Source organism: Amphiura filiformis, chromosome 11 (assembly GCF_039555335.1).
Source record: "Amphiura filiformis chromosome 11, Afil_fr2py, whole genome shotgun sequence".
In the NCBI taxonomy this organism is placed as follows: Eukaryota; Metazoa; Echinodermata; class Ophiuroidea; order Amphilepidida; family Amphiuridae; genus Amphiura; species Amphiura filiformis.
Window position 1 is genome coordinate 32,735,222 of NC_092638.1, and position 27,965 is coordinate 32,763,186.

Consider the following 27,965-nt stretch of genomic DNA (forward strand, 5'->3'; position numbering starts at 1 on the left):
AAAAGTGTTAGGAAAAAAAAATTTCAACAAAAAAATAAATAAAACAAATTCGGGAAAAAATGCGGGAAAAAAAAATTTGGAAAAAAAAAATGTCGGAAAAAAAAATAATTTGAAAAAAAAAAATTTCGGAAAAAAAAAATTAGGAAAAAAAAAAAAAATTTCAAAAAAAAAAAAAATTTCGAAAAAAAAAAAATAAAAAATTTAAAATTTCGGAAAAAAAAAAATTCGGGAAAAAAAAAATTTCGAAAAAAAAAATTTCACAAAAAAAAAAAATTTCGAAAAAAAAAAATTCGGAAAAAAAAATAATTTCGGAAAAAACAATATTTCAAAAAAAAAAAATTCGGAAAAAATAAAAAAAAAATTTCTAAATAAAAAATTGCGGAAAAAAAAATTTCAATTTCCCTTAATTCTCTTCAATTTCCCTTAACTTCCCTCAATTTCCCTCATTTTCCCAAATTTCGGGATCTAAACTCTTTTCCAGTATGGGGCGGTATAGGCCCTCCCCCTCATCAAGTATCATAGCCATGCGACAAACAAGGTAGACGTAACAGCATTTTTTAGCGTTTGTTACTAACGGACTAACGGACGGACGGACGGACTAACAGACGGAGAGACATGGTGACTTATAGAGCTGCTACCCGCAGCTAACACCCGCAGCTAAAAACAATGATTCAAAAAGGCCAAACCATATCTTCACAAGTCAAATAATTCTTACATAGCATCAAGTCAGGGTTTCATACTCAAAGGGTAAAGGTCCGTTCATACTACCACCGCATTTGCGATGCGTTGCTTTGCGATGCCGATATATCGATTACTTTTGCCGCAACTCGACGCAACTCGTCGCATTTCCAAGTTAAAATGTATTTAACTTTATTGCGATATCGCAATGCAGTATTTTCAGTACAATGCGATGCGGCATCGCACCGCATCGCAACGCAATTGCGGCGTAGTATGAACGAACCTTAACAGTACGGGAAGATTACAGTGGTTTGTTGCCAGCGGAAGAACCCGAACGATTACAATACCTAGCTGGGGGTGTAAACCCCCAGCTAGGTAAAAAACAGGTGCAATTTCACTTAAGGTTCGTTCATACTACGCCGCAATTGCGTTGCGATGCATTGCGATGCGGTGCGATGCCGCATCGCATTGTACTGAAAATACTGCAATTGCGATATCGCAATAAAGTTAAACACATTTTAACTTGGAAATGCGACGAGTTGCGTCGAGTTGCGGCAAAAGTAATCGATATATCGGTATCGCAAAGCAACGCATCGCAAATGCGGTGGTAGTATGAACGGACCTTTAGTTGCCAGCGGAAGAAAACGGGAAGATTACAGTGGTTTGTTGCCAGCGGAAGAACCCGAACGATTACAATACCTAGCTGAGGGGTGTAAACCCCCCAGCTAGGTAAAAATTTGAAGGAAATCGTTAGGCCTACCGGGTATGGCTTTAATGTTTCATTTGTCCTTTGATGTAGAATGGTACACTATCATGGGGGTCAAAATTTAGTTTTGTATTTGAGGGGTCAAAAACGTTTTAGTCCATTAAGGGGTCAAAAAAGTTTATGTACACTGCAAAAACAGTGTTTAGAAGAAGGCAAGAATGTGTCTATAAACGTTATGTTTAGAAAAAGGATGTTATGTATAGGAATTGAACACCATCACTGACCAATGTTCAGAAATTAAATTGGACACATGATGTTTAGCTTCTAAACGTGTTTACAAAGTGAAGGCAAAATTGTATTTAGAAAAGTGTTTAATTTCTAATACTGTTTTTGCAGTGCGCGTGACTACGTAAGTATGAAGGGAGTAAAAAATTTAAAAATCTATTTTCAGCCCCCATCTTCTGAACACTCATCCCTAAAATGTACCTAAATTATTAGAAGGAAGCATTAACAATGTTTTCCCTAATGTTCTCTCATTTTCTCTGGTACCAGTCTAGTTATACAGAAAGAGCAAAATTAATAACATGATAAACATGATAAAGGGGTAAAGGTTTATTTAAATAAACATACCATGATTTTGATGTATGAGGTTTGTCTTGTCATCGTATACAGGTGATTCCGAGGGTGGCTCCGCCATGATTTATGATCAAAACGTGATGTTTGTCAAAATGATCATTCAGGTTTCACAACTTGAGTCGGAGAAATTCTCATCTTTCTCTGGTTTATCAACGTACATGTGTTTGAAGAAAATGAATCATGATAAATCCCAGCAAGCATTACATAAAATATTTCTGTATTCGGAACACACTGCAAATACTCGTCGGGTGGTTAGTGTTAGCTGCTGCAATAACATTACTATACCATTTATTGAAAATCGATCACTTTTTGGAAGATGGGCCAGGGATCTACTTCATGCAGAAGAGCACTTACGTAATATTTATTTCGTCTCGGCTCCCGGCTCCTAATTATTTTGTATTTTGATTGATTAATTGTTTTGCTAATACATTTATTTTCCATGCAAGGTTGAACAATTTCTTTATATTTTGTAAGAAACCTTACTTCACGTTCAGATCATTGCAGAAAATTATTATAAAATGCTCATGGAGTTTTTGGTTTTTCATAATTTGTCAGCCGGATTATTTGTTTAGTCTGGACATTTCGAGGCGATCCCTGCAATATTGACAATCTATATTGTAGCAACGCGTCAACAGATATTGAAAGGACTTCGAGGTTAAGACATCTTAAAGCCCATTGTTACAAGATTTAAGTTTTACGTCACTTATTATTTGAATCTTGAAGGATATCTCCAGGATATCTCTGAGTCGCTCGCAAGTCGCGATCATGATCAACCCCGTATTGACCAAGAAAAATGATAAAATAAATATTTTCTTTTTTGTAAAAAATCCTAAGTGTCCATTTTTAACTGAGACGAATTCGTCTAGTCTTAGATTTTTAAAATTTAAATCGAGTTGTTTTCAGTTGTTGATTTGTTGTTGTTGTTGTTGTCTTTATCCTTTTTTTTTTATACTTTTTTTTTACTTTACCTTCTGAATGATCTCCAGGGCCTGATAATATCTACCTTCTTATGATCTTCATCCCCATCTTCATTTTTATCTTTTATTATCTAAATTGAATCTTATTATCTTATAAATTACCGTATCAGTTTTAATGATGCTTATTCCATCCCTTTTCCTAATATGTTAAGTATTATAGGCTTAATATCTGTCCTAATTTGATAGCTTTTTGTTTTTGGGTTTTTTGTTTTGTTTTTTTGTTTGTTTTGTTGTTGTTGTTGTTTTTGCAAAGACTTCTGGAAATTGGATGATGTAACCAGATGTATAAAAAATTATTAAAATGCACAGTAAAATGAAATCAGGTATTTAATGCAAAAATTTATAACAGGAAAATAAAATAAAACCATGAAAGTAGCGCCCTCCCCAGTCATCAAAACTTTTTTGATAGTTTTTGAACTCTATCCCCTGACGCCCAATGTTTGCTTTCAACGTGATGAATAAAGACGCAAGTAAAACTTTACAATCTGTGTAGGAGACTATACAGGTCAATCCGGAAGTTAACTTCGCTGAGTGACAGGTTGCTGTTCTGTCTTGTACGGCTAGTGACTGTACACTTGTGTTATTGACTCAAAATGTCCCTTTTCTAGTAGTTATAAAGTGCAGTGTTTGCTCTGTTCATGCTGATGCTGTAAAGGAACATTTTAGGTAAGTATAGTTTCTGTTGATTTGTTATAGAATACATTCTTTATAGAAATTAACCGCCGCTAATATCGCGATACTGCTCAGCAATTCGTATTGCAAGTCGGTGTAAGTGACGTGATTGAAGTAAGCTTAGTTTTTCGACTAAGTATTAAATACTTGACTCAATTTGCATGCTCTGTTGCAGTAGTGAGTGTGTAAGCTTAGACTTGTATTAGTGATATTATTAGTCTAGTATCATGTCTGTTATAGTAATATTGAGTTGTACATATGTATGTGTACAGTCAGTGTTTGTTTGTTTGTTCATGTGTTTGCTTGTGGGTATCAGCCAGTTGCAATAAAGAATTAAAAGCATGAATAATTGGAGGTCATGCATGCATCATGTGCATGGCTCCGACTGGGAGTTTCAAGAAGTGCTATATATGTTTATATGCAGTGTTCGAAATAGGGAAAATATGGAGGTTGTCCCGAGGACAACTAAAGCATAAATTCTGCTTGTCCTCAAAACAATTTGGTTGTCCCCAAAATGTGTCATATACTTGGAGGTAAAATATAATGGTTGTCCAGGGGATAAGTACAATATAGCTCAATTTGGTTGTCCCCAGTGATTTTTGGACAAGAGGACAAGAGGATAAGTGCTTATTTCGAACACTGTTTATATGTGTTTAATGTTCATTCACATACATACTTACTATTTAGCCATCGGTACGAAGAAATTGTTGCTCCATAAATGATTGCAGAAATACACATTTGTAAATCATTTTTCACCACAAAATATGAATGAGACGATATGTCTAGTCATACGATACACAGGTATAAAGCAATCACAGACAACATATATGTACACCGGGGGACTATGGTGGAAAGGGGGGATATCATTCAAGCGTATCCATGGACTACTTTGAGATTTATACTTCAATATGTAAGATGTGTCAATGGAGGAGCTGGGGCGGGTGAGCCGGGGCGGGTGAGCCGGGGCGGGTGAGCCCCATAGGGTTGTACACAAAATTGTGAAAATATAGCAAACTTCAAACCTTTGTATCTTAAAAAGTACAAGTAGCATGGACCACAAATTGCACATATATCATCCTGGATTGTAGATCTACCTCATAGTAGATCAAATATAACAAAAGATGTAACTAATTAATTGCCTAATTAAATGCTAATTAAGACAGTTTTCCCTATATGTTACTGTACAAAGTGTGCACGTAATGCTCCGACATTTCTAAATGGCCTATCTCTTGCCCGAGTCACCCTGCTTATTCGAAAGTACACATATTTTAAGGAAATTTGATGAGGAATTCAATTATGCTATTAGTTTTAGTGCCAGACATGGAGGAAAAAAGTTTTGATTGATAATGTCATACAAATTGTAAAATTATTTTGCAATTTTGACCACCCTGTATGTTTAACATAAGGGATATCAAACTCTTTCTTCCTAATTTGTTGGAAGGGCCCATGCAATGTCTTTCTGAATCCATATTTATTTTGAGCTACATAGCTTTCAGAAAAAGAAAATATGGGGTTTACCATGACATGAAAGATGCTAATTTTGTTGATGTTCCACCCTGTATATTTCTTACCCACCCTGTATTATGATATTATACTTTGTTGATTTGGCATCCTTGTCATATAAGCTTTCCAGAAATGTATACTTTTAATGGTCTAAAATGTATTCATTAAAAGTTGTGTTGAAGTGAATCAAAATTGGTGATATTTTTATCATAAAACATTATGTTACACAAAAGATGACCAATTCATGACATGCGACCTTAAAGCCAAATTTTGGGAAGGTCATTTCGGGGTCACCAGGGGTCATTTGAGGTCAAATTAGTAAAAACTGTTATATGTGCTTGAAACTTGTTAAGTACAGTCAACATTTAGAGTTAAATTTTTGGATCGTCATTTCAGGGTCACCATGGGCCATCTGAGGTCAAATTAGTAACAATTGTCGTATGGGCATGAAACTTGGTGGGTACCAGAATGGTCGTCTGCAGATCCGTCGGATAACGCTTTTCAATGGGAAATGAACTTTGCTGCTTGGATGATGTCACGATGAGGTTAGCATTTATTCCGTATTGAAAAGCGTGTTCCGACGGATCTGCACTCGACAGCCCTCGTACAGTCAACATTTGGAGTAAAATTTGTGGACGGTCATTTCGGGTCACCAGGGGTCATCTAAGGTCAAATTAGTAAAAACTTTTGAACGGCCATTAAACTTTGTGGATACAGTCAACATTTATAGCCAAATTTTGGGAAGGTCATTTTGGGGTCACCAGGGGTCATCTGAGGTCAAATTAGTAAAAACTGTTGTATGGGCATGAAACATGGTGATACCGTCAACATTTGGATTCAAATTTTTGGAAGGTCATTTTGGGGTCACCAGGGGTCATTTGAGGTCAAATTAATAACAACTGTCGGATGGGCATGAAACTTGGTGGGTACAGTCAACATTTGGAGTCAAATTTTTGGAAGGTCATTTTGGGGTCACTAGGGTCATTTGAGGTCTAATTCGTAAAAACTGTCGGATGAGCATTAAACTTGGTGGGTACAGTCAACATTTGGAGTTAAATTTTGGGGAGGTCATTTCAGGGTCACCTGAGGTTTATATCCAGGGGTCATTTAAAGTCAAATTAGTAAAAACTGTTATATGGGCATGAAACATGGTAGGTACAGTCAACATTTAGAGCCAAATGTTTGGAAGGTCATTCCAGGGTCACCATGGGTCATCTGAGGTCAATTTAGTAACAGCTGTCATATGGGTGTGAAACTGTGTGAGTACAGTCAACATTTGGAGTCAAATTTGTGGAAGGTCATTTCGGGTCACCAGGGGTCATCTGAGGTCAAATTAGTAAAAACATTTGGACGGGCATGAAACTTGGTGGATGCAGTCAACATTTGCAGTCACATTTTGGAAGGTCATTTTGGGGTCACCAGGGGTTATCTGAGGTCAAATGAGTAAAAACTGTTGGATAGGCATGAAACCTGGTGGGTACAGTCACTATTTAGAGCCAAAGTTTTGGAAGGCCATTTCAGGGTCACCTGGGGTCAACTGAGATCAAATTAGTATAAACTGTCGTATAGGTATTAAACTTGGTGGGTACAGTCACTAATTAATTATAGCCAAAACCTTATTCAGACAACACTATTCTTGACATTGGCTTATGTATTATGATACATTTTGATCAGTTTCGGTCCATTTGGACCCATTTCTATCCAATTCCACCAGATTCGATCCATGTCGCTAAATAGTAATTCCCTAAATTGATTGATGTATTCTTGTATGCTCTGCAAATGAGATAGCTACCAACCAACCAGATGTACCCATTGAATGTGATCTGTCACATTGCACAATCGACTCCAAGAACAATTACTTTCACTATCACCAAAAAGCGCAGAGCACAGCGCCATTGGTGCTCTTGTTAAAATAGAGTGGCCGGTGAAATTAATGTAGGGGTAAGCTTAAAAGCCCTTTGAAGACTAACATTGTAGCCTGTAACAGTAAAACCACTTTCTTTGTTTTTTTAAAATAACAGTAAAGATCAAATTGTAATGTAACATAGAAATTTACAAACAATTTACATAAAGTTATCAATAGTAATGCATGGACTTCACACAAGTACTATTATTTTAACAGTGATATATTTATAGGACAATCAATCAACAACCTCGTCATCCAAACTGTTTCCTCATCAATATCATTGGAAAATCACATATTTTCCCCTGTGAAATATTAGAGCTGAAATTTAATTTATATGGATTGTGAGGCAAAATGTGTCTAAAAAGTGACACCGCCAGCAGATAATTCATGTATGTAATGGTACTACTAATATTCATAAATTCTACGGTACATCCATAAATTTCAATTTACAGGAAAGTAACCTCAGACTTGCGTTGGTAACAAGTCAATTTTGTCAAGTCCAAAGTCATTTTGTCTAAGTCACAAGTAAGTCAAGTCATTTTGCAAAAGTTGCAAGTCAAGTCACAATTCCCAACAATAGTGACTCGAATCCAAATCACATGACTCGAGTCTACATCTCTGATAAACAATAACAAATTTCTAACAAACTACTGTAAACATTGTCAATAACAATGGCCGCATTTTCAAAAATATTGGTTCTATATGTATTTTGACAATGTTTACGGAACAGTTTGGTTGATAAATGTTGGCGTTAATTAGAAAGAATACGGTACAGTTATCTCTGTCTTGTTACATAAAAGGTAACAATTTGTCACATCTTTAACAATGTGCATGGGTGGAGCCATCCTTTTTAAAGGGATTTGTTTTATTAAAGCTGTTTGTTAGATGGACAACAATTCAAATGAGGCCACATTGTCAGAGTATCCTGTTTTATGCAAGGAAAACAAACACAAGTCAACAGCTGTGTCTGAGCACAGCTCTTCAGACACTCAGATCCAGGAATCCTTATCTGTGTATTTACCCTGGGTATTTACCTATCAAATATTTACTAGTATTACACAGTTGTCAAATTATATACAGTACTGGGAATATATACATGTACCATACCCAAAATCTGTGAGATCAAATATATAAAATGTACATAACCTGCACTTTTTAAAAATGCAATTCAAGAAAATGTTGTTTCCCATACATTGTCAATGTGACATAATTTTGGGAATGTTCATTTCTGCACACAGAAGAACAGTGCACTATAATAATAAAACCTACATTGTAATTGGCATCCTGACTCTCTAAGACTCTTAGTAAGAGTACATGTAAGTCTTTGTCAGGGAATTTGCTATTTGCTGTGTTTTCCTTGTGAAATAATGCTGCAAGCCTGCAGTTCTTTTAAGAAATAAGGATAAATTAGTACAAATGATGCATACAGTGATTGAAAGTTGGTGCTCACTGGCTGGCCAGATGGTTGCTTTCCTGTGAGTTTTGACAAAATTTTGTGGGGAAAAGTTCACTCAGATGTGTACCAATCGGAAGGGGAGAAGTGACTTCCCCTGGCTCGAAATTCCAGGACAAAATTGACCAGAAGTTGTAATGTGCCTCTTCCTTTGGCCTGGTTTTAGGCCACAGTTGACCTAGCTTTGACCTATTCTGCTTTCAACATGAAACTTCTTGAGTATTTCACGGTATTTGCCAGCATGTCCCTGGTATTTACAAAGAAATTTACCACAGGTCTGGTTAATTATTCTACGCATCAATGTAAAATTATTATGAAACATGATCTTCATCTGTGGTGTTGTCTCTTTTAAGGGGGTTCGAAACGATGTTTCTGGAAAACAGAAAGTAAATTTAGAACCATTTGAATAGATTGAATAAGTTAAGCTAAATACACTGAGCAAAATAGTTTTTGTTTGAAGGAAATCGGACATACGGTTGTCAAGATATACATGTTTTAGTTTCTTTGTATTCTATTGTTTTTGCCAATATATTGATGAAGTTAATGAGGAAAATTGGCAAAATGTGCTCATGAATATTCATGTTTGCCAATATTATACCAATATCTTATGAATAAACCTTCATACTACTTTTATTTTATATGATTTTGACATGAAACTTTGCCAATGTGTTTCTATGGCCTAAAACATTAACATGTGATTTTCCCGCACATCTAATTAGCATATTTGTATAATTAATTAGCATTATACTTAAGGCTAATTAATTATGCAAATATGCAAATTAGATGGGTGGGAAAATCACACGTTAAAGGGTTAGGTCATAGAGACACATTGGCAAAGTGTCAGGTCAAATTCAGTAAAGGTAAAAGTAGTATGAAGGTTTATTCATAAAATATTGGCAAAATATTGGCAAAAATTAATATTAATGAGCACATTTTGCCAATTTTCCTCATTAACTTCATCAATATATTGGCAAAAACAATAGAATACAAAGAATCTTTCAACAGCAATATCTCAAAAACCGTTTGTCCAATTTGGCTCAAATTTTAGAATTAAGATTATTTTGCATATGGAACAAGTCTATTTTAATCTCAACCAGAGCAACTTGATTTTACCTTTCATACCACCTTAAAGACGGTTCTTGGTTTTTTTTACTTGCTGGCTGTTATTGGCTGTGTGTATGAAATAAAATGAAACAAAAATTGTATTCTACAAAGCTAAATTACTAGATAAATTTATTTTTCTGTTCTACTGTATCCATGTGTGTGGGGGGAGTGGAGGTGTATGTAAAACATCTTAAAATGTTCATTAAAAATGAGTCTAATTCTTATCCTCCAAATTCATAATCATGATTTTGTCACCATCACAGTGAATTGCAGTGTTGTCATGGGAGCAGTAATTAGAGATGCGTGTGATATAATTGCGCTCATTTGTGTGATAAATGCTTGGTAGTCAATGACACAAGTAACAAAGTCCATCTTTGTTAATAGAGTCATTAAACTGTGTCAGTCCATTATATCACAATGATTATTATGTACAATATAGTTTAGTAATCTATTTGCTGTGTCATTTGCGAAGAACATGTCCGCGTTAATAGCTAATGAGGATGAGTTTCTAGGGTCTATTGACAAGTGTAAATCCCCAAATCATCACATTGGCTCTCAATATCCTGGTGTGTTTTTTTTTTCCTTTGTTTGTTTATTTTTAGTCATGAAAAAGCCACAATTTCTTAGGTTTTTTTTCTAACAACAAAATGGACCAAATGGTAAACCAGAGTACATGCATATGAAAAAATAACTTTTAGTGGGACTTCACTACATACAAGTTACTTAATCAGTTATCCTGATTCAAACTGAATTATATTATAAGATACAAGTAACAAAAAAATCCATGCATAACTGGTTTTGTACAAAAAAATCAGAAGTTAACATTATTGGCAATAGATGTGCTTCTGTCTAATAAGCATTTTGAACTAAGCAAGTTTTGTGTTTTCAATCAAAATTTTACAAGAACTAGCCTCCTCCTCTTCAAGTTACACAACTGATAACATTTGGTTATGATCTTGCATTGTAAAAAAGGATTCTACTTCCTGTTTTTCAAAAAGGCCAGATCCTAAACAAGTTTTTTTTTTTAACTTAGCCCAGTAAGGAAGATGATACATGTAGTAGGGAAGGGCACCTGTAATTATGAAAGAATGTGATTTCATTTATTTTGTGAAGTAGACCATAAAGACAACGTGGGTTTAGTTCCATGTGAGTGAGATCAAGGTAAAATCCCTTGCTGTAACAACTGATTTTGTACCATTACAAGTCATGTAGTATTTATACCTGTCCAGAAGGTGGCATGTAATTATGATTGATGTTGATAGGCCTACTATTTTTTGTTTAAAACCGGTTGGATTAATGCATGAGCGCAGGTGAAAACCGATTGTCATGTATATTCATTATACATTTTAAAGCTTCCAGAGAATCTCCTCTGTAAAAATGACAGTTTCAGAAGCAATCCAGTAATTAAAATGTACAGCTAAATCCAGTTTTGGAAAAAATCTCAGAATTTTGAACTTTTTTTTTTTTAAAGTAGCAGTATTTCTCTGGTTCCAACCTTCAATAACACGTAATTTAGAGTCTATAACTACTTTTTTTTTTTCAATTTTTGAAAAAATTGTTTTGTAAAACGCATAATTGCACCAAAAAAAATGCAATTTGAGCCGTGAATACCATAATCGCATTTTCCTCCAGTCCAGTGCTTCACTTTTGCTAAATCTTCCATATTGGTAGTGTGGATAAGCCCCAATACACCCATGGGTTCAACAAAGGGAAAATCCATGTATAGATATAATAATCAATGTGTCTCTATCTCTCCATTGTTTCTTTACAGAAATATCCCATCTACAGCCAGCACCCAGGTGCCTGTAAATAAACTTCAGCACCCTAGAACATCATCTTCAAACCCAAATGGCAAGCAGACGACCAAAGCGATATGAAAACGCTGAAGCCAGAGCACCCTCAACATACGAAAATGCAGATGCTAGGCAGCCCTCAGTGTACGTTAACACCCAGACCAGGCAACCATCACGATCACGAGAATTCCGATCCTCGTGTGGGACCTCAGACTCAAAAGTCGTACGAAAACATGGATACGGCGTACCAGAATATGACGCCAGCCCCGATCAGCCAGAACTCACATGATAACGGCATGCTGCATCCGAGCTTTGGTGCGGATACACACAGTAACGGAAGGCGAACTCCAACGCGAGTGGAAGATGTTGAATTGGGAAATAGTAAAGTTTATATTTTATCTTTTGGATTTTTGATTTGATGTGTTATTCCATTCACTTTTCATTGCTATCATTCATGAGGTTGAGGTGCATTAATTGTTTCGATTAATCCAAAATCTGTGGAATTTGAGTCACTGTAATATGTTGAAGTAGTTGCTTGATCCGCTTTCTTGAGTATGCCAGTAGCTATATTTTATTTCGCGTAAAATGGGAATGTGAGATGTCAGGCTCAAAAAAACGTTTCATTTATGAGGGCTGTTTTGAGTCAGGTTTCCCCAAAACAGCCCTTTACTTGTGTGCGCTTTTCAGGGAGGCCATTGCCTGCCCTTTTCAATTTTGGCCTTGGCCTTGGTGCTCCAGATCTTTGTCAACTTCAAGGTATTCTTCATAACATGTTGGCTTTGGTGCCCTTCTTTGTCATTGCCCAGTGGCCTTGAAAATGGGTGCCCCCAAAATTTAAATTTCGAGGCCTGGTGCTTTTTAACAAATTGTATCAAATTATTTCTTTACAGAGATGCTATTTTATTCAAAATCACCCTTAGCCCTGTGTATTTCGAGCCTTGTTGTAGGAGGCATAATGCCCATGTTGTAACACTTTCTTTCTATTTGCTTAAAAATTCACCTTTTTCAGAGTCTTGGTTAGCAGTGACGTAGCTTGCGACACCATCACAGCGTCTTCATTCAGCGTAGTGTTTACAATCCCCGATGGGTGGTCAAATGTCAGCAGATCATTGTAGATGGCGGGCAGGTCGTATCCAGCGTCCCTGTTGAGTGTAGGTTTTAGTGTTTTTATCTCTATGGCTTCCCTGATCTTTCTGTTCCAGAAATGATCCTCCCTGCCGATGAATGAAGACGCTGAATGAAGATGCTGTGATGGTGTCGCAAGCTACGTCGCTACTAACCAAGACTCTGAAAAAGGTAACTTTTTAAGCAAATGTCAAGAATGACAGAGTCCAATATCAGTATCCATGCTGCTTCTTTCTTGCTAATTTAGTACAGTTTGTGATAAATGCATATCATTTAACCCCATGAGAACTATCTGCCGATTGGCCAAAAAGAAGTTTTCATTATCAATTGGACCAATCTGCAACATTGTTAGAATAATTACAACACACAAAAAAATTGGGGTGAATTATTTGCAAAGCTCCATTCTGATTGGTGATTAAAGTGAAGATATCATGTAATTGACCAATCAGAGGCAATGTTAGATTGGCAGGTAGTGCTCAGGGGTTAAAGAAGCCTCAAGTCCATTGTAAGCCAATATGTTGTTGGTTGAAGCAAACAGGAAGGGTCAGACTATTTCGTTGAACCCAAATGATCTATTTGAATGACCAGTCAGACTGTGCACCAAAATAAAAGTGACTCAAATCTAAAAATATCCAAATCGCACATTATCCTCAGTTACACATCCACATTAATTCATACATGGTGGTAACGTTGCATGGGTTTCATATGGCAAATTCAGAATTTTCTGAATCTCTTCCACTTGCGTACCTGCATGATTTAGATTTTTAAGGGCATGGCAGAATGTTCCATATGGCAATGATGTGCAAATTTTAACTCTTGTGACAGACTTCTTATTTGTTTTTGCCTTGTAAAAGTGCCAACATTTTTTTGCCATTTTCTGTAATTCCTTTTCCCTGATGAAGGCACCATGAATCAATCTCCCTTTTACACGCTATTAACTAATCACAGGCTGTAAGGAGTAGATCGACAGACGCAAACTAGTGTCTTTATCTCTGGCTCTGATTATGGCACCAAATTATTATGGTGTCATCAAAATGTTGACATTTTAAACTTGTCAATTAATACCACTAACGAGTACAATGTAATGTGGTTTAAAACCATTACATTGTAATCGGTGGTGTTAATTTACACTGCATGATCTGAAGGCATGTATAGTTTATATTAATGAAGACTTCCTAAAATTCATGATCTATGTGATCTTAATCTTAGCGCAAAACTAATGAGAAGTTTCATGTGACCTTAATAGACCTGTCTACTACATTATTCATCATTACTAATCTGGTGCATATTTTCTAATTCTACAATGTAATCACTGTATTTTAATGTGCTGCATTGTTTATAATTGCAATGTACATGTATTTGTCATAGATTGCCATGCCTTTAAGGGGGTACTACACCCCTGGCCAGTGTTTTGCCTATTTTTGCATTTTTCTCAAAAATTATAGCACAGTGGTGACAAGTAAGATATGTATATTATAGGGGCGAGGACTACAACTACTGTACTGAAAATTCAGCAACTCAAAGCAAGTAGTTATTGATTTATTGATCAAATAGTGGTTTTCCTCATTTTTGACTGTAACTCCACAACTGTTGTCTGTGCTGAAATAAAATTTCCAGTGCAGTAGTTGTAGTCCTTGCCCCTATAATATACATATCTTACTTAGCGCTATAATTTTTGAGAAAAATGCAAAAATAGGCACAAATTTGGGCAGGGGTGTAGTACCCCCTTAAATGTAACTGATCTGGTTGCTGCATGTTGTTTGTGAATCATAATTTAGTGTGCATTGCCAACAATGTGACATTTTCATGCTGAAATGTAATGACAGAGCAATAACAACTTGAAATCAACTCAACATATTGTTCTCAATTACCATTTGAAAACTTGTTCTTTTCCTGGTTGAGAGTGCTAGGAATTCTTTCTAAAGGAACAACAGCCCATTAGGCATTAGTTTAATGTTAGAGTTTAAGCCATTTAGGTCATCATAAAATATTTCTAAGGCATTCCAAAGTGTTCAATTTTTTTGAAAAATCTAAAAAAAAAATCAAAAAAATCATGACTTATCCCAGAAATTGAGGCAGAATTGGAAAAGAACCAAAGAATAATTGTATACCACTATAACCTTGTTTTAAAATATGTACATTTAAAACTGCTTTGAAAATGGTAAACATAAGCTGATTTCACACAAAGCATGTACACCACATAACCTTTTATTCTTATGCAATTCTTGCTGATATGCAGGGTAATGGTTCTGCAATCATAAGACTGTTGAAAAGAATGCTCTGCATTCATAAATGTCAGATCTATCAAATGCAGGTGTTTTCTTGACATTTACACAAAGCCTGGGCTTCCTCTATTTGGTCAAGAAAACATTCAAAGGCTAGCTGCTTTAGGGTTTGTAAATATAATCACTATCAAGCAACAAATGGCATGAACATGGTTTCAACCTGTTTGTTGAATAAAGGTCATTAGCTCTAATGATGACCTATGTCTTTTTAGTTCAAGTTTTAAAATATTTATAAATTTGGCTATCACTATACCTGTTACAATTTGAAAACTCCTATATTGAGCAGGATGTGACATTTATCTATTCTCTTTAATTAATTTTTTTAAATGTAAAATTAGAGAAAAATATAGTGACAATAACATTTTCAGTATTAAAGGGCATTTCGTGATCCACAGCCTCATCCCCCCACTTTTCTCAAAAAAAGTTGAGATTTTTATATCACTGGAAACCTCTGGGTACATAATGTTTATGTACAAAATATTTCTTGCAGATTAATTCTTTTTGCAAAGATATCGTGAAATTTGAATTTCGTTCTGGTGCACCAGAACGAAATTACAACGCATTGTCTATGGAGCAGTGTAATACACATAATCATGCATAACTCGCAAACGCATAAAATCGGTATCAACTGAAATTTTGGGAATAGGCTTTTTTCGTGGATATGTACTGAAAAAAATAATAAAAAGAGGATGATAGGATCACGAAATACTCCTTTAAGCATCTATCCATTTAAATATTTAAATGCGCTATTACTAGCATAATTATATTTTAGTTGTTTTAAAAATTTGTCAAGCTAAATTTGAATGTATCCACCTTATTCATTCCCTTAAACAAAGAATGTCCCTGTAACGTGCCCACCTAGTGAATTTTTTTTTGTATTGCAAAGAAGAAATAGTATTAATAGCGCCCACTAGATAAATTATTTCTTCAAAGTTAACTGAAAGTTATGCTCATTCAGCATGAACAAACACCAAAACGTTACGCTATTAAAAAGAGGATCTTTATGAATTTTCTAGTCAAAAAGCATCCACTAAAAACTACTTACGTAAGCACCTTGGGCGGTTAGTGAAATTAATATGTACAGTACAAATTTAAGAACATATATAATTGCAAGTGACAGAAAAGAAGTGGCATAAAATGACTGAATAATATGATGAATATTTTCATTGTTTGACAGTGCACACACTGAGTTATGACCTTTCTTCAACTACCTAAACAAAGAACAAATCTAAATATGGCTCCCACCCATGGACACATACATATATATTGTAGTTGTGCTTGTTTTGTCTTGTACCTTCTGCCGAGGGTAACATTTCACTTTTGTTATTTTTAAAATAAAATAAATTTTATATGTTGATGTTAGCTTTTCGGAGATGTAATAAGGAATTTAATTAAAAAATAAATATCAATTCCAAGACAAATGGGGGTGGTAGACTGGTAGGGGCAGGCATAGTGGGCGTTTGTTTGAACAGTCGATCTGTGCTGGGAGATACACTTTGGTCCTTATGGGACCAAGCTCAAGTTAAAAAGCCTAAAACATGCTGGTCAAAAAAGTTGTCTCACATGATTATTTACTACATGTATATGTGGTGTTCACTACCCATATCTTTAGATGACCTATATATTATCTGGGACTGTCCCATTTTGTAATGATTATATTTGATCTTATCTCATCATATCTTGGAGCAGCGTTTTGGTAGGTTGCATGGTTACCTATTGACAGTTATTTGGAACCACATTGTTTGTTTAAACTTAACACTTCATGCGTGACCCAGCATACAATAGAGTTGTTCCAACCAAATGCAAATTTAATTTTCTTATCCAAATTAGACCAAATTAGAGACCTGTTGTTGTTGTTGGTGTATAGTGCTGTTGTTTTTTGTTGTTGTTGTTGTTTTTGCTCTTTGCTTTTATCATGTCTCCCACATTGATGGTAGATATTGATTTTGTGAGGCAATTAGAGTACAAAATCCTTATTGTCTCGATACATCAGGAAAACACAACACCAAAGCAATGATTAGACTCCGCATTGCCCTCCCGATCATGAGGACCATTTATTAAGCTATTTATGACCATTCAACAATTTTATATTCATATACATAAATATAATTGAGATAAATAATGATAGATTTCATAGCACTTTCATAGCAATTAAGACATAATATAAATAGAGATAACCATACTGAATTATTTATCTTCCAATAAATATTATTAATAACACAATACAAGAATTATTGGAAAAATGTGTACAACAAGCCAACCATATAGGCTGGTCATGCAAGAATTGACTTCTGTATCACATTTAACCAAATTTCATCTTAAGCAAATACAGATACCTCTTTGGATCAAACAGAGGATTGAATTGGAAAACAATATTTATAACGCAATTATTAAATAAACAGAAATCTCCAAAAGAAGAAACAATGCCAACTCTATCAATGAATTAAATCTTTAAATCCCTATATAAGCTGGTAATTATTGAAAAGTCAGCCAAAATTTACTATAGGGTCAGTCCATATCAAAGCAGATTGAGTGTACACCCACCCTCTTGGATTTTGCTCTCCTTTAGCTCAGGGGTACCTTTCATGGATCCCTAGGTGAGGTCACAAGAAAAAATTCAAATTCCATTTCGCTTATGAATGGCGGGCAATCAAAGTTTGGCGACCTCGACCAAAATTGGGAATTTAAGGGGTCCAAATGACAAAGTGCTCTCTTTGAGGGGCACTTTCTTCTTAATTGAATCAGTTGTGATCCTCTTTTTGAATGTGGTCACTCACTGGCTGTGTCTGAAATACCTAATGCCAAAAAGATAGATTTGAATTTCGTTGGGATTTCAGAGGGGTCAAAATCAGCACTTCGTACTGTTCAATCAAATTATCTTGATTTTGAAGGACCCATGATAATGTCACAGTGCACTTATAGGTCCTAATTATGTTCAGAATGGATTAACCATATGCCAATGTCTATGAGCAATTCAAAAAAAGAGAAATTTCTAGACCCCTACAGAATTTTAGGCCACCCCTAAAGTGGTTCAGCCACAAATGGCGCTTAAAATCGCAAATTTTGACCCCTAATAACTTTAGGTGTACACCAGATATGAATTTCTAGTCTTTTGCATCTGAAAGAATGTAGTTTAATGTTACTAGGAACATAAGATTTGTTTTGTATTTTTGTGTTTTAGTATTAAGTTGACGCTTTCAAAAATAGTCATGTTTGCCTAACATACCATGCATACAGGATACGGTACAAAATGCCTATTTTAGTATAATATTTTTTTTATATTTTTGATCACTTTATAGCCATTTGTATTATTTATCCTGATATTTCAAGTTGCTTTTGAGTCAAGTAATAAGAAAAAACTACTTTCTAATCCTCTGTATGGATTTTTAAGGGGGTCAAAAATGCACTTCCTGGCAACGATGCACATGCAAAGTACAGGTTATGGGGGTCAAATGTTCAGAATGCTCCCAATTATGTCAAGTAATGTATCAAATTACTCGTATGGTCATGAGGATTCCAAAATGTATAGTTTGTTATGTGTCAGACCTTTCAGGAGGCGCTATGACGAAAAATGTTCATAGGTCAACGACCTTTTTGAATTCTGACCATAGTTAACAACGTCTGATTTTGGTGTCTAATTATATATGTTTTTTTGCATGAGAAATACAACTAAGCAAATTAATAAACTATACAAGGAACCGATGACCTCTTTTGCAACATGGCTGCCAAAAGCATCCATATTGTAATAAGGAGGTCATTGGTTCCTTGTACAGTTTTTTGTTATGTAGTTGTATTTCTCATGCAAGAAAACATAATTAGACACCAAAATCACCAAAATCGGACGTTGTTAACTATGTAATAACAGGATGAATAAGACAATTTGCTATAAAGTGATCAAAAATAGAAAAAAGGGTATGTTGAAATTGACATTTTGTACCCATAACCTGTACATTATTAGTCAAAAATTGGGATTTTTGGGACCATCAACTTAGTATCAAAACACCAAAAATACAAAACAAATCGTATGTTCCTAGTAACATTAGACTACATTCTTTCAGATGCAAAAGACTAGAAATTCATATCTGGTGTACACCTAAAGTTATTAGGTGTCAAAATTTGCCGATTTTAAGCGCCATTTGTGGCTGAACCACTTTAGGGGGCCTAAAATTCTGTAGGGGTCAAGAAATTCTCTTTTTTGAATTGCTCATAGACATTGGCACATGGTTAATCCATTCTGAACATAATTAGGTCCTATAAGTGCACTGTGACATTATCATGGGTCCTTCAAAATCAAAGATAATTTGATTGAACAGTACGAAGTGCTGATTTTGACCCCTCTGAAATCCCAACGAAATTCAAATCAATCTTTTTTGGCATTAGGCATTTCAGACACAGCCAGTGAGTGACCACATTCAAAAAGAGGGTCATGAACTGATTTAATTAAGAAGAAAATGCCTCTCAAAGAGAGCGCTTTGTCATTTGGACACCTTAAATTCCCAATTTTGGTCAAGGTCGCCAAACTTAGATGGCCCGCCATTCGGAAAGGAAATTGAATTTGAAATTTTTTCTTGTGACCTCACCTAGGGGTCCATGAAAGGTACCCCTGAGCCAAAGGAGAGCAAAATCCAAGAGGGTGGGTGTACACTCAATCTGTTTTGATATGGACTGACCCTATAAAATAATATTAATAAATGAAATAACCCACTGACAAAAACAATCAAGCCAAAAAGATACTTCAAATAAGCATAAATTACTCTACATAAAGCGTAGTAGAAAGTGGAGACAATCTACTGACGAGATTCCTCAGGATTTGAAGAAACTCCAGACAAAGCTGCGTAGTAGAAAGTGGAGACAATCTACTGACGAGATTCCTCAGGATTTGAAGAAACTCCAGACAAAGCAGCGTAGTAGAAAGTGGAGACAATCTACTGAAGCGATTCCTCAGGATTTGAAGAAACTCCAGACAAAGTAGCGTAGTAGAAAGTGGAGACAATCTACTGACGAGATTCTTCAGGTTTGAAGAAACTCCAGACAAAGCAGCATAGTAGAAAGTGGAGACAATCTACTGATGAGATTCTTCAGGATTTGAAGAACCTCCAGACAAAGCATTTATTAAGCCAACACAAAGCGTAGTAGAAAGTGGAGACAATCTACAGACGAGATTCTTCAGGATTTGAAGAAACTCCATACAAAGCATTTATTAAGCCAACACAAAGCGTAGTAGAAAGTGGAGACAATCTACAGACGAGATTCTTCAGGATTTGAAGAAACTCCAGACAAAGCATTTATTAAGCCAACACAAAGCGTAGTAGAAAGTGGAGACAATCTACAGACGAGATTCTTCAGGATTTGAAGAACTCCATACAAAGCATTCATAAAGCCATCACAAAGCGTAGTAGAAAGTGGAGACAATCTACTGACGAGATTCTTCAGGATTTGAAGAAACTCTAGCCAAAGCGGAGAGTAGCATAATTTGACATACTTTTATTGAAGCATCTTTGACAAATGAGATAACTGAATTACCCTTCCAGCTACTGGAAGGGTGGGTGGGATTTTTTGGTCCAGCATGATCGGAGGAGCAAATGCAAGTGGCTTACTAAGAAAGTTGTGAACACAACAAAAGAAATGGAATTAAAGCAGAGACCTGATTGGCTGCACCCCACTAAAGTGCCATATGAATGGCCAGGAATCTGGGATTGTTGCTATAACAACACAACAACTCCTACATCATTCCAATACCATGACCCAAATCAATAGCATAAACTTTCAAGAGGACTTGATATGGCTCAAGTGGAACTGATAGGATAATTGTCCAGACTTGGCTGCACATGAATGCCCAAGTTTCCCTGATGCTAAGACAATCTGGTTTTTAAAAGATTTTCAACTTTGAAAAATGTCATTATTTTGGCATTGTTTCAACAAAAGTAAACTTTCTTTCAATCAGCAGCCCAAGATAAATTCTGGTTACTCCTTGTGTGTCATACTAACTCACAACTAACATGCAAATTGTTTTCTAATGTAGTTCATTTCTTTCTTTAATAACAAATGATGTATCTCATTGCTCATCCTGGGGGCCACTTGACATTGACAAGGGGGTATCATCCATGCACATGGGTATCAAAAAGCACACTGAACATAAGCATTGATCTGAAGATGCACCCCTGAACAAGTATGGCTAGTGTTATTTTTATACCCTAAACAAGCATTGGCAATATCTTACTTTGAATCAAATAAAGTATCGATTTTCTTGACTCCAGAGCCTTAGACCATTAATTTGACTTTGAGACACAAATTCCTGCATACGTACGGTTTATAATACACTTTTTCTCAAATTGTTTTAGATACCCTATTCTCGTTATATACATACTGTGCTTTGATTTTGAAAATGACCCTTTTTACATGAATCTTTGTTCATGGATGATACCCCCTGGTCAATGACCAGTGGCCCCTGAGCTACTCATACATGCAAGAAATTTCATGTAATTAAAATTGATCAGGACTTCAGACATGCTGGTAGTAGAACCATTTTAACCTAATTTATATAAACTACTTCAGGGACTACCTTTTGAGGAGAGCCAGAGCAATCACTCTCTACTGTTCTCCTTAAATCTGTTATAGGAGAGTGATTTTTAACTATCCTTAGTTCTCTCCTTACATTCTATTGTAAATGCTCTAAACAACTCTCCTTGAAGGCTCCAGAAGAGCTACATGTATTTCATGCTCTCCTGCAAATTCCAAAAGACAGTCCCTGCTACTTTGCAAGAAATATATGTGAAATTTCTTTTTGTACATGTATAATTTATAATAGAAAAACACTAGAATATTACAACTAATCCTATATACTGTTTATACCCAATTACAGTGAACCCAGCTTACTCGGACCACACAGGAGAGCACACCCGGCCACAAGTACGCCCTCGTACTGACTCGGTGGCATCTAGCACATCGTACCGTTCATCTAATCTGGACGTTGATGAGATTTTAGAGAGGGAGCGTATTGCTTCCAGTCTACAAGACCCAGATAGTGTACTCAGTATGCTGCCTAGTAGACAGATGGGTGAGCTGCTATGGGCTGGTCCAGTTGAGATCCATACACCCCCTATGGAAGATGTGATCTTAATCTCCCACACTGGTAGTGTGAATTTCAAATGGAGTTATCTGAATGGATGATTCCATTTGAAATCTATACCTCCTATGTGGCAGATTAAGTTCAAGTCTTCCATAGGGTGTGTGGATTTCAAGTGGAATAGCCAAATAATTGTCGGATGTGGTTGAAAACCTGCAGAAAAGTTACACTATTGTCTTATTTCCATTGTTTTTAACATGCGAAAATTCCACTCTGTGTCAAACCGAAACCCTTCCCAAACCTCACATCCCTCCCCTTCCCCACCCATCAGTGTCGGGTATTACTATGCACCCATGAATAAATGTTTTGCATCTTATTTAACCCTAACATAATTTATGGCTATCGGAAAGGAAAGAAGGAATGAAAAAGGAGAGAAGAGGAATGAAGAAGTTACTTGGCACCCTTAGGATTCAAATCAGGCATTCTAAAATAGATTCTGTGAAGTGCCACAACTAACCAAATAGAGTGTAGCATCTTATGAGTGGGGTCCAGTGTCCTTCTTTAGGGTCCAGGGGGCGGACTCTGTGGAAGCTTGTGGGGTTTGGCCATTGAAAGTGGTATATGATGGATCTCCTGGCATGTTTTCCAACTATTTCAACAGACATAATATTACAGATAAACACTTCAAAAATATCAAAAAGCGATTTTTCTTTTATATCAAAGGGTGCTGGGCGCCACTCGGGACCTGTGCGCACCGCTATTTGTGGATGCCTGTCTTAGACCCCTCATTATGTATGTGTGCATAGGGATGTATTTGTGTATACTGAAATATGTAACAAAATGATGACACAACTCTTCGCTAACCTATTAATGTGCCGAAAATATGTGAGGAAAAAAAGTTATCATCTTATCATGATGCTTTGTTGTTTTACAGGCCACACAATTAATCGTGCAAAATCCTCCAATAAATGGCTCAAAACACAACGGCAAAGGAGCACCATCAGACGAGGCACCATAAACCGTCAGCAATCCATGTCATTTGCCATCAGGAAAGATTACGAGAACCAAGATGTGGACAGGGTAGTGGAGCAGATCCTGGCTGATGATAAAGAGAATGAAGCGAGGACTACTCTGAGGAGGAGACAGACAATTAGACAGATATCAAGTGGCATGTCTACTAAAAGGAGAATCAGGTAGGGATTTTGTGGGGCTCTTGGATATGAAGAGTTCGGATGAAAAAAATTAATATCGCCGTTGGCAGGAAAAACCTCCTATGTGTCATTGGCCCCTGAACATGTTTAAAGGAACACTTCCTATGTAACCAGTTGGCAGTTTTGTTGTAAACATGTTTAGGGGCCACAAACACATTGGAGGTTTTCCCTGCCTAATGAGGCTGCATCTTTTTTTCTCAATTTGAGATATCGCTTCTTTTGTAAAAAAAATTCAGCTTTCATTTTTATCTGCAGGCGAGATTTGTGGTTCAAGAACGGCCCTATTTATGTGAAACAGGGTTGGGAAGTTTTTCTATGTGACAATGGGCTATTCCAGTTGAAATCCACACTACCCCTGTGGAATATTTTGGACATATCTTCCACACGGGGAGTATGAATTTCAAATGTAATTCTCAGAGTTATTCATTTTGAAACCCATACTTCCCCAGTATTATGGCGTTTCGTATATCTTCCACAACTGGAGTGAGTATTTCAAATGGAAGTTACCCAATTGTCTATTCTGTTCAAAATTTATACTCCCTGTGTGGAAGACATTAGGTAAATCTTCCACAGGGGTAGTGTGGATTTTGAATGTAATAGCCCGATATGCCTCATGAGCTCTAATGCACAGTGTACTATTACCTCATTAGAAAACGAATTGAAGACAAGGAGAATCAGATGTAAGTATTATGTTTTGTATATTGTGGTATAGAGCTGGTGGCAGACTTTATTTTTTGGTATTAGGGAGGTATGATATATTGAAGGGTTAGTATTTAGCAGGCCTTATATGCAATTGCTGCCATTTAAACATTTGACAATTTCTTAATAATGTATATTATACCCATCAAAAATATGATACCTGGCAGCTTTTGCAGATAGGGCCTTTTTTGCACTAACCTCTGGATATATGGTGCAATCTGAACGTCAAACCAACCACTGATTCCCATAACATTTTCAGGGTAAATTGTTCTCTACTATTTAAGAAGAGCATGAGTCATTCTAATTTATTTTAATGAAACTTTCCAAATATTCTATATAGCATGCTCACCCTTTCCTTCATTTGACGGCTTCTTCAATAGGCTATAATGGGCCAATCTTTACTCACTGACTTATAAGGCAGCACTTATACTACTCCCAATTCCAGAAAAATACAGCCAACTCATTTTTTGGAATTTTTGATTTACCATGTCAGATTTTTAGGCAGTTTGGTTTTTCTTGTACCCTGTTTGAGCTCCCTGAATCAACCGTTTTATTTCACTTTCTTCCCATGGCACTGTTAGGTCCTGGAACTACATGTAGCCAGAGATGTAGACTTGAGTCGTGTGACTTGGACTCTATTTTTGGGACTTGTGACTTGACTTGCAACTTTTGCAAAATGACTTGACTTACTTGTGACTTAGACAAAATGACTTGGACTTGGACTTGGACTTGAAAAAATTGACTTGCTACCAACGCAAGTCTGAGGTTACTTTCCTGTAAATTGAAATTTATGGATAGAATTTATGAATATTAATAGGCCTACAATTACATTACTGAATAACCCGCTGGCGGGCCTCGTGTCCGGCATAACCTGAACTGGAAATAAATAAATACATAAATAAATAGTGCCCTCAATCAGCGACACGGGATCATCGTGGGAAGTAAAAGTATGTCGGGTTGAGAACTCGGAGTCATGTCCCCGGGGTCCTGTCCCAGCAAACACAAAACTGGTGAGTAGACTTGTAGTGACTTGTGAAAGTCAGTGACTTACTTGCGACTTGACTTGTGATTTGATGACTTGTGACTTGACTTGACTTGCAACTTTTTCAAAACGACTTGACTTACTTGGGACTTGGACAAAAGGACTTGTGACTTGGACTTGACTTGCAAAAAATGACTTGTTGACATCTCTGCATGTAGCTGACTTACCTCTGTACTTCGCCATTCGCCAGGGTGATGAATTCACAGTGCATGTGTGGGCCTTTGGGTCATTTCCCTGAGATTGTTCCATCCAAGGTGGAGGTAGTTTGTGCTTGCACTTTTAAAATTACTGATGGAATTTTAACTTGAAAGCATCTGGTGTGGGAAAAAGCATTGAGCAAACTGTACTGTTTTGTCATTGTTGGAAGCTGGTGTTTAATACGTCAATGTGCTGTACATACATAATAATGTAAGATCATAATAAAGCCTGAAGAAGGTACGCTTGGTACCGAAAATTTGCTGCTAATGTATAACATGCATAAATTGATGCACTGTTCGTCTCTGGTGTGTGTGCGTGGCTTGAACTGCTGAGGCAACTAAAATTCGGTTATTTTCTAATTGCGGAGAAGGGCAACTACTTCTATATGAGCCTTTATTTTGACCCCTGCTTGACTTAAATGCCAAATTCTTTTTAAGCGTGGTCGCCTTGCAGTATGAGTATGATTTCAAGCGTGTGCATTGGACCTTGTTCAAAATAATATGCGCTGGAAGGTTGTAGGTATTCAGCTTCCGTTTTTTATCTGCTTCTTGTCCAAGAATCAATGAAAACATGTATGTTGCAAATCATTCAGGTGCATATCAAAGATAAAATTTTGCATCATAAGGCTGATTGCTATTGTGCTTCACGTTATTGAACCAGAACAGCATATGGGCTGAATGTGGTAATCACACGTTGTGCATGATGACCACATTTAGCACTCCACAGCTCTAATTTCTAATTGCAGTTATTTTGGCGAGATTTGATTCGCACAAAGGTTCTCGTAAAATATGGTGTGAATCAAACTTGATTATCAACATACTTTTTATGTATGCACAGCAAATATTGGGTAAGAATCAAATGATTGACGCAAGCAACTATTGGGCTATTTCATATAAAATCCACACTCCCCCTGTGGAAGATTTTGGAACTATCTTCTAAAAGGGGAGTATGGATTTCAAATGGAATGAACGTATTACGTAGCTCCATTTGAAACTCACTCTCCCTCTATGGAAGATTCAGGTTGAATTTTTATCAGAGGGTGTATGAAATTCAAATGGATCTGTCTAATGTGTTCATTCCATTTGAAATTCATACTCCCCCTATGGAAGATAGTTCCCAAATCTTCCACAGGGTTGAAGGATTTTAAATGGAATAGCCCATTGGTAGAAATGAAGTTTGATTCTCACACTGTGTGACGAAATTCTACACCCGAGTTCATGAACCAGTGCCATGCCCTATAGACATCATTGTTTATCAACAAAGGCAAGGGACTGGTCTATCAATATGCTTGAATGAACCGTTATACTGTTCAATGGCTTTCTTGTACTATATGAAATGTGGTGGGCGATTTAAAATGCATGTGCCCTGAGCAAACTATGATGCGTACGCACACTGCTGGCCAAAGAACAATGGCAATTGCCTTAATACTGCCGGGCAATGATGTCACATGTCAAGTGGTCTATACTTTGTTTGGCTTATAGTTATAATTGGCGAAAAATATACAGTTTTTGTTGCTGCACATGTCAATAAAGTCCCAACTCACACTTGCATAAATTCACATCTAGTCACACATTACGCAACTCGCAAGTAGCATAGGTACTGCGCCAAACTGTGTGCATGCCATTCTGTATCAATACACAGTGTTATGAATCTCATTTCTTTCACTAATTTTAAGCAGAATATTGAGTGGTAGGAGATGACAAGACGTAAAAGAAGTCCAAATAAATAACTTGAAGGCATAGACTCAGGACAGTAATACTAAGGTATTTTGATGTAATACTAATGCACAATTGTTTTGTTTATTGTTTTGTTTATTTCAGGGAACAAGTAAACAGATCACAGTCCAGACAACAAGCAGACAAGTCACTGGGTCTATGCACAGCCTGGTGGTACCAGCTCACTTATGTAAGTGTTATTCTATATTACATTTTAAGGGGGTACTACACCCCTGCCCAATTTTGTGCCTAGTTTTGCATTTTTCTCACAAATTATAGCGCATTGGTGACAAGTTAGATATGTATATTATAGGGGCAAGGACTACAAGAACTGCACTGGAAATTTTATTTCAGCACGGACAACAGTTGTGGAGTTACAGTAAAAAATGAGGGAAAACCAATATTTTATCAATAAATCAATAACTACTTGCCTTGAGTTGCTGAATTTTCAGTGCAATAGTTGTAGTCTGTGCCCCAATAATATATATCTTACCTGTCACCAATGCGTTATAATTTTTGAGAAAAAAATGCAAAAATGGGCACAAAATTGGCCAGGGGTGTAGTACCCCCTTAAATTAATCTGAACTTGAACTAAAATTTGCAACTTGCATTGCTCTGTTCCATCTGATACCATCAAACTTCAGACATCTGATGATCGTGTGACATCAGACGACGGAACATCATGAACTGTGCGTCTAAAGAACTGGTCTATTGAAGAGCCAGAGAAGAAAGATCTACTACAGTTTGTGGCAGGGAAGAATGGCAGTTGTTTACATTTTGAGAGCGTGCACAGTATAAACACAGAAGTGGGGGTTCTGATTGGCTGATTCAGCGTCTGATAATAACAACAGACCAATAATCTGATTGGTTGATTATGCTGGTCTGTGAAGATCGGCACGCTTGAAGGGAACACAAAGTACCGCATATGTCACTCATTAACAGGGCGCTCGCGTCAATCTGGGCAAAGGACTGTCATTTTTTTCTGAAACCCAGTGTAGAGAGGCATAAACAGAGGGAACTATCAGCCTATTTAGACTTTTGCCATCTTGGCTGATAGCTTCTTCAGAATGACCACTGGGGATCCACTTTTCCCGCGGGATTGATTTTTGCATCCATCGGTTGCTTAGTTCTTATGAGTGGATCGTGGCAATCATAAAATCTAACCTGATTTAAAATCTACAATCCTACAAATGCAT

At 36.5% G+C, this 27,965-nt stretch overlaps 2 protein-coding genes across 5 annotated transcripts in view; one reads left to right on the forward strand and one right to left on the reverse strand.

Annotated features, from left to right (window-relative positions):
• Nucleotides 1-2,294, reverse strand: part of LOC140164134 (transmembrane channel-like protein 7) — a 57,868-nt gene extending 55,574 nt beyond the window's left edge. Inside the window, exon 1 of the mRNA XM_072187378.1 lies at nucleotides 2,015-2,294. Coding sequence (XP_072043479.1) covers nucleotides 2,015-2,081 — 67 coding nt within the window. The 5' untranslated portion in view covers nucleotides 2,082-2,294. The remainder of the gene's footprint in view (nucleotides 1-2,014) is intronic.
• A 1,242-nt stretch (nucleotides 2,295-3,536) lies between these two features.
• Nucleotides 3,537-27,965, forward strand: part of LOC140164740 (transmembrane channel-like protein 7) — a 54,467-nt gene continuing 30,038 nt past the window's right edge. For 2 of the 4 annotated variants that reach the window (XM_072188096.1, XM_072188097.1), the window contains exons 1-6: nucleotides 3,537-3,663; nucleotides 11,407-11,809; nucleotides 21,701-21,895; nucleotides 22,839-23,097; nucleotides 23,766-23,795; nucleotides 26,875-26,959. In XM_072188096.1, coding sequence (XP_072044197.1) covers nucleotides 11,509-11,809; nucleotides 21,701-21,895; nucleotides 22,839-23,097; nucleotides 23,766-23,795; nucleotides 26,875-26,959 — 870 coding nt within the window. In that variant the 5' untranslated portion in view covers nucleotides 3,537-3,663; nucleotides 11,407-11,508. The remainder of the gene's footprint in view (nucleotides 3,664-11,406; nucleotides 11,810-21,700; nucleotides 21,896-22,838; nucleotides 23,098-23,765; nucleotides 23,796-26,874; nucleotides 26,960-27,965) is intronic. The other 2 variants (XM_072188098.1, XM_072188099.1) reach the window with 1 other exon arrangement.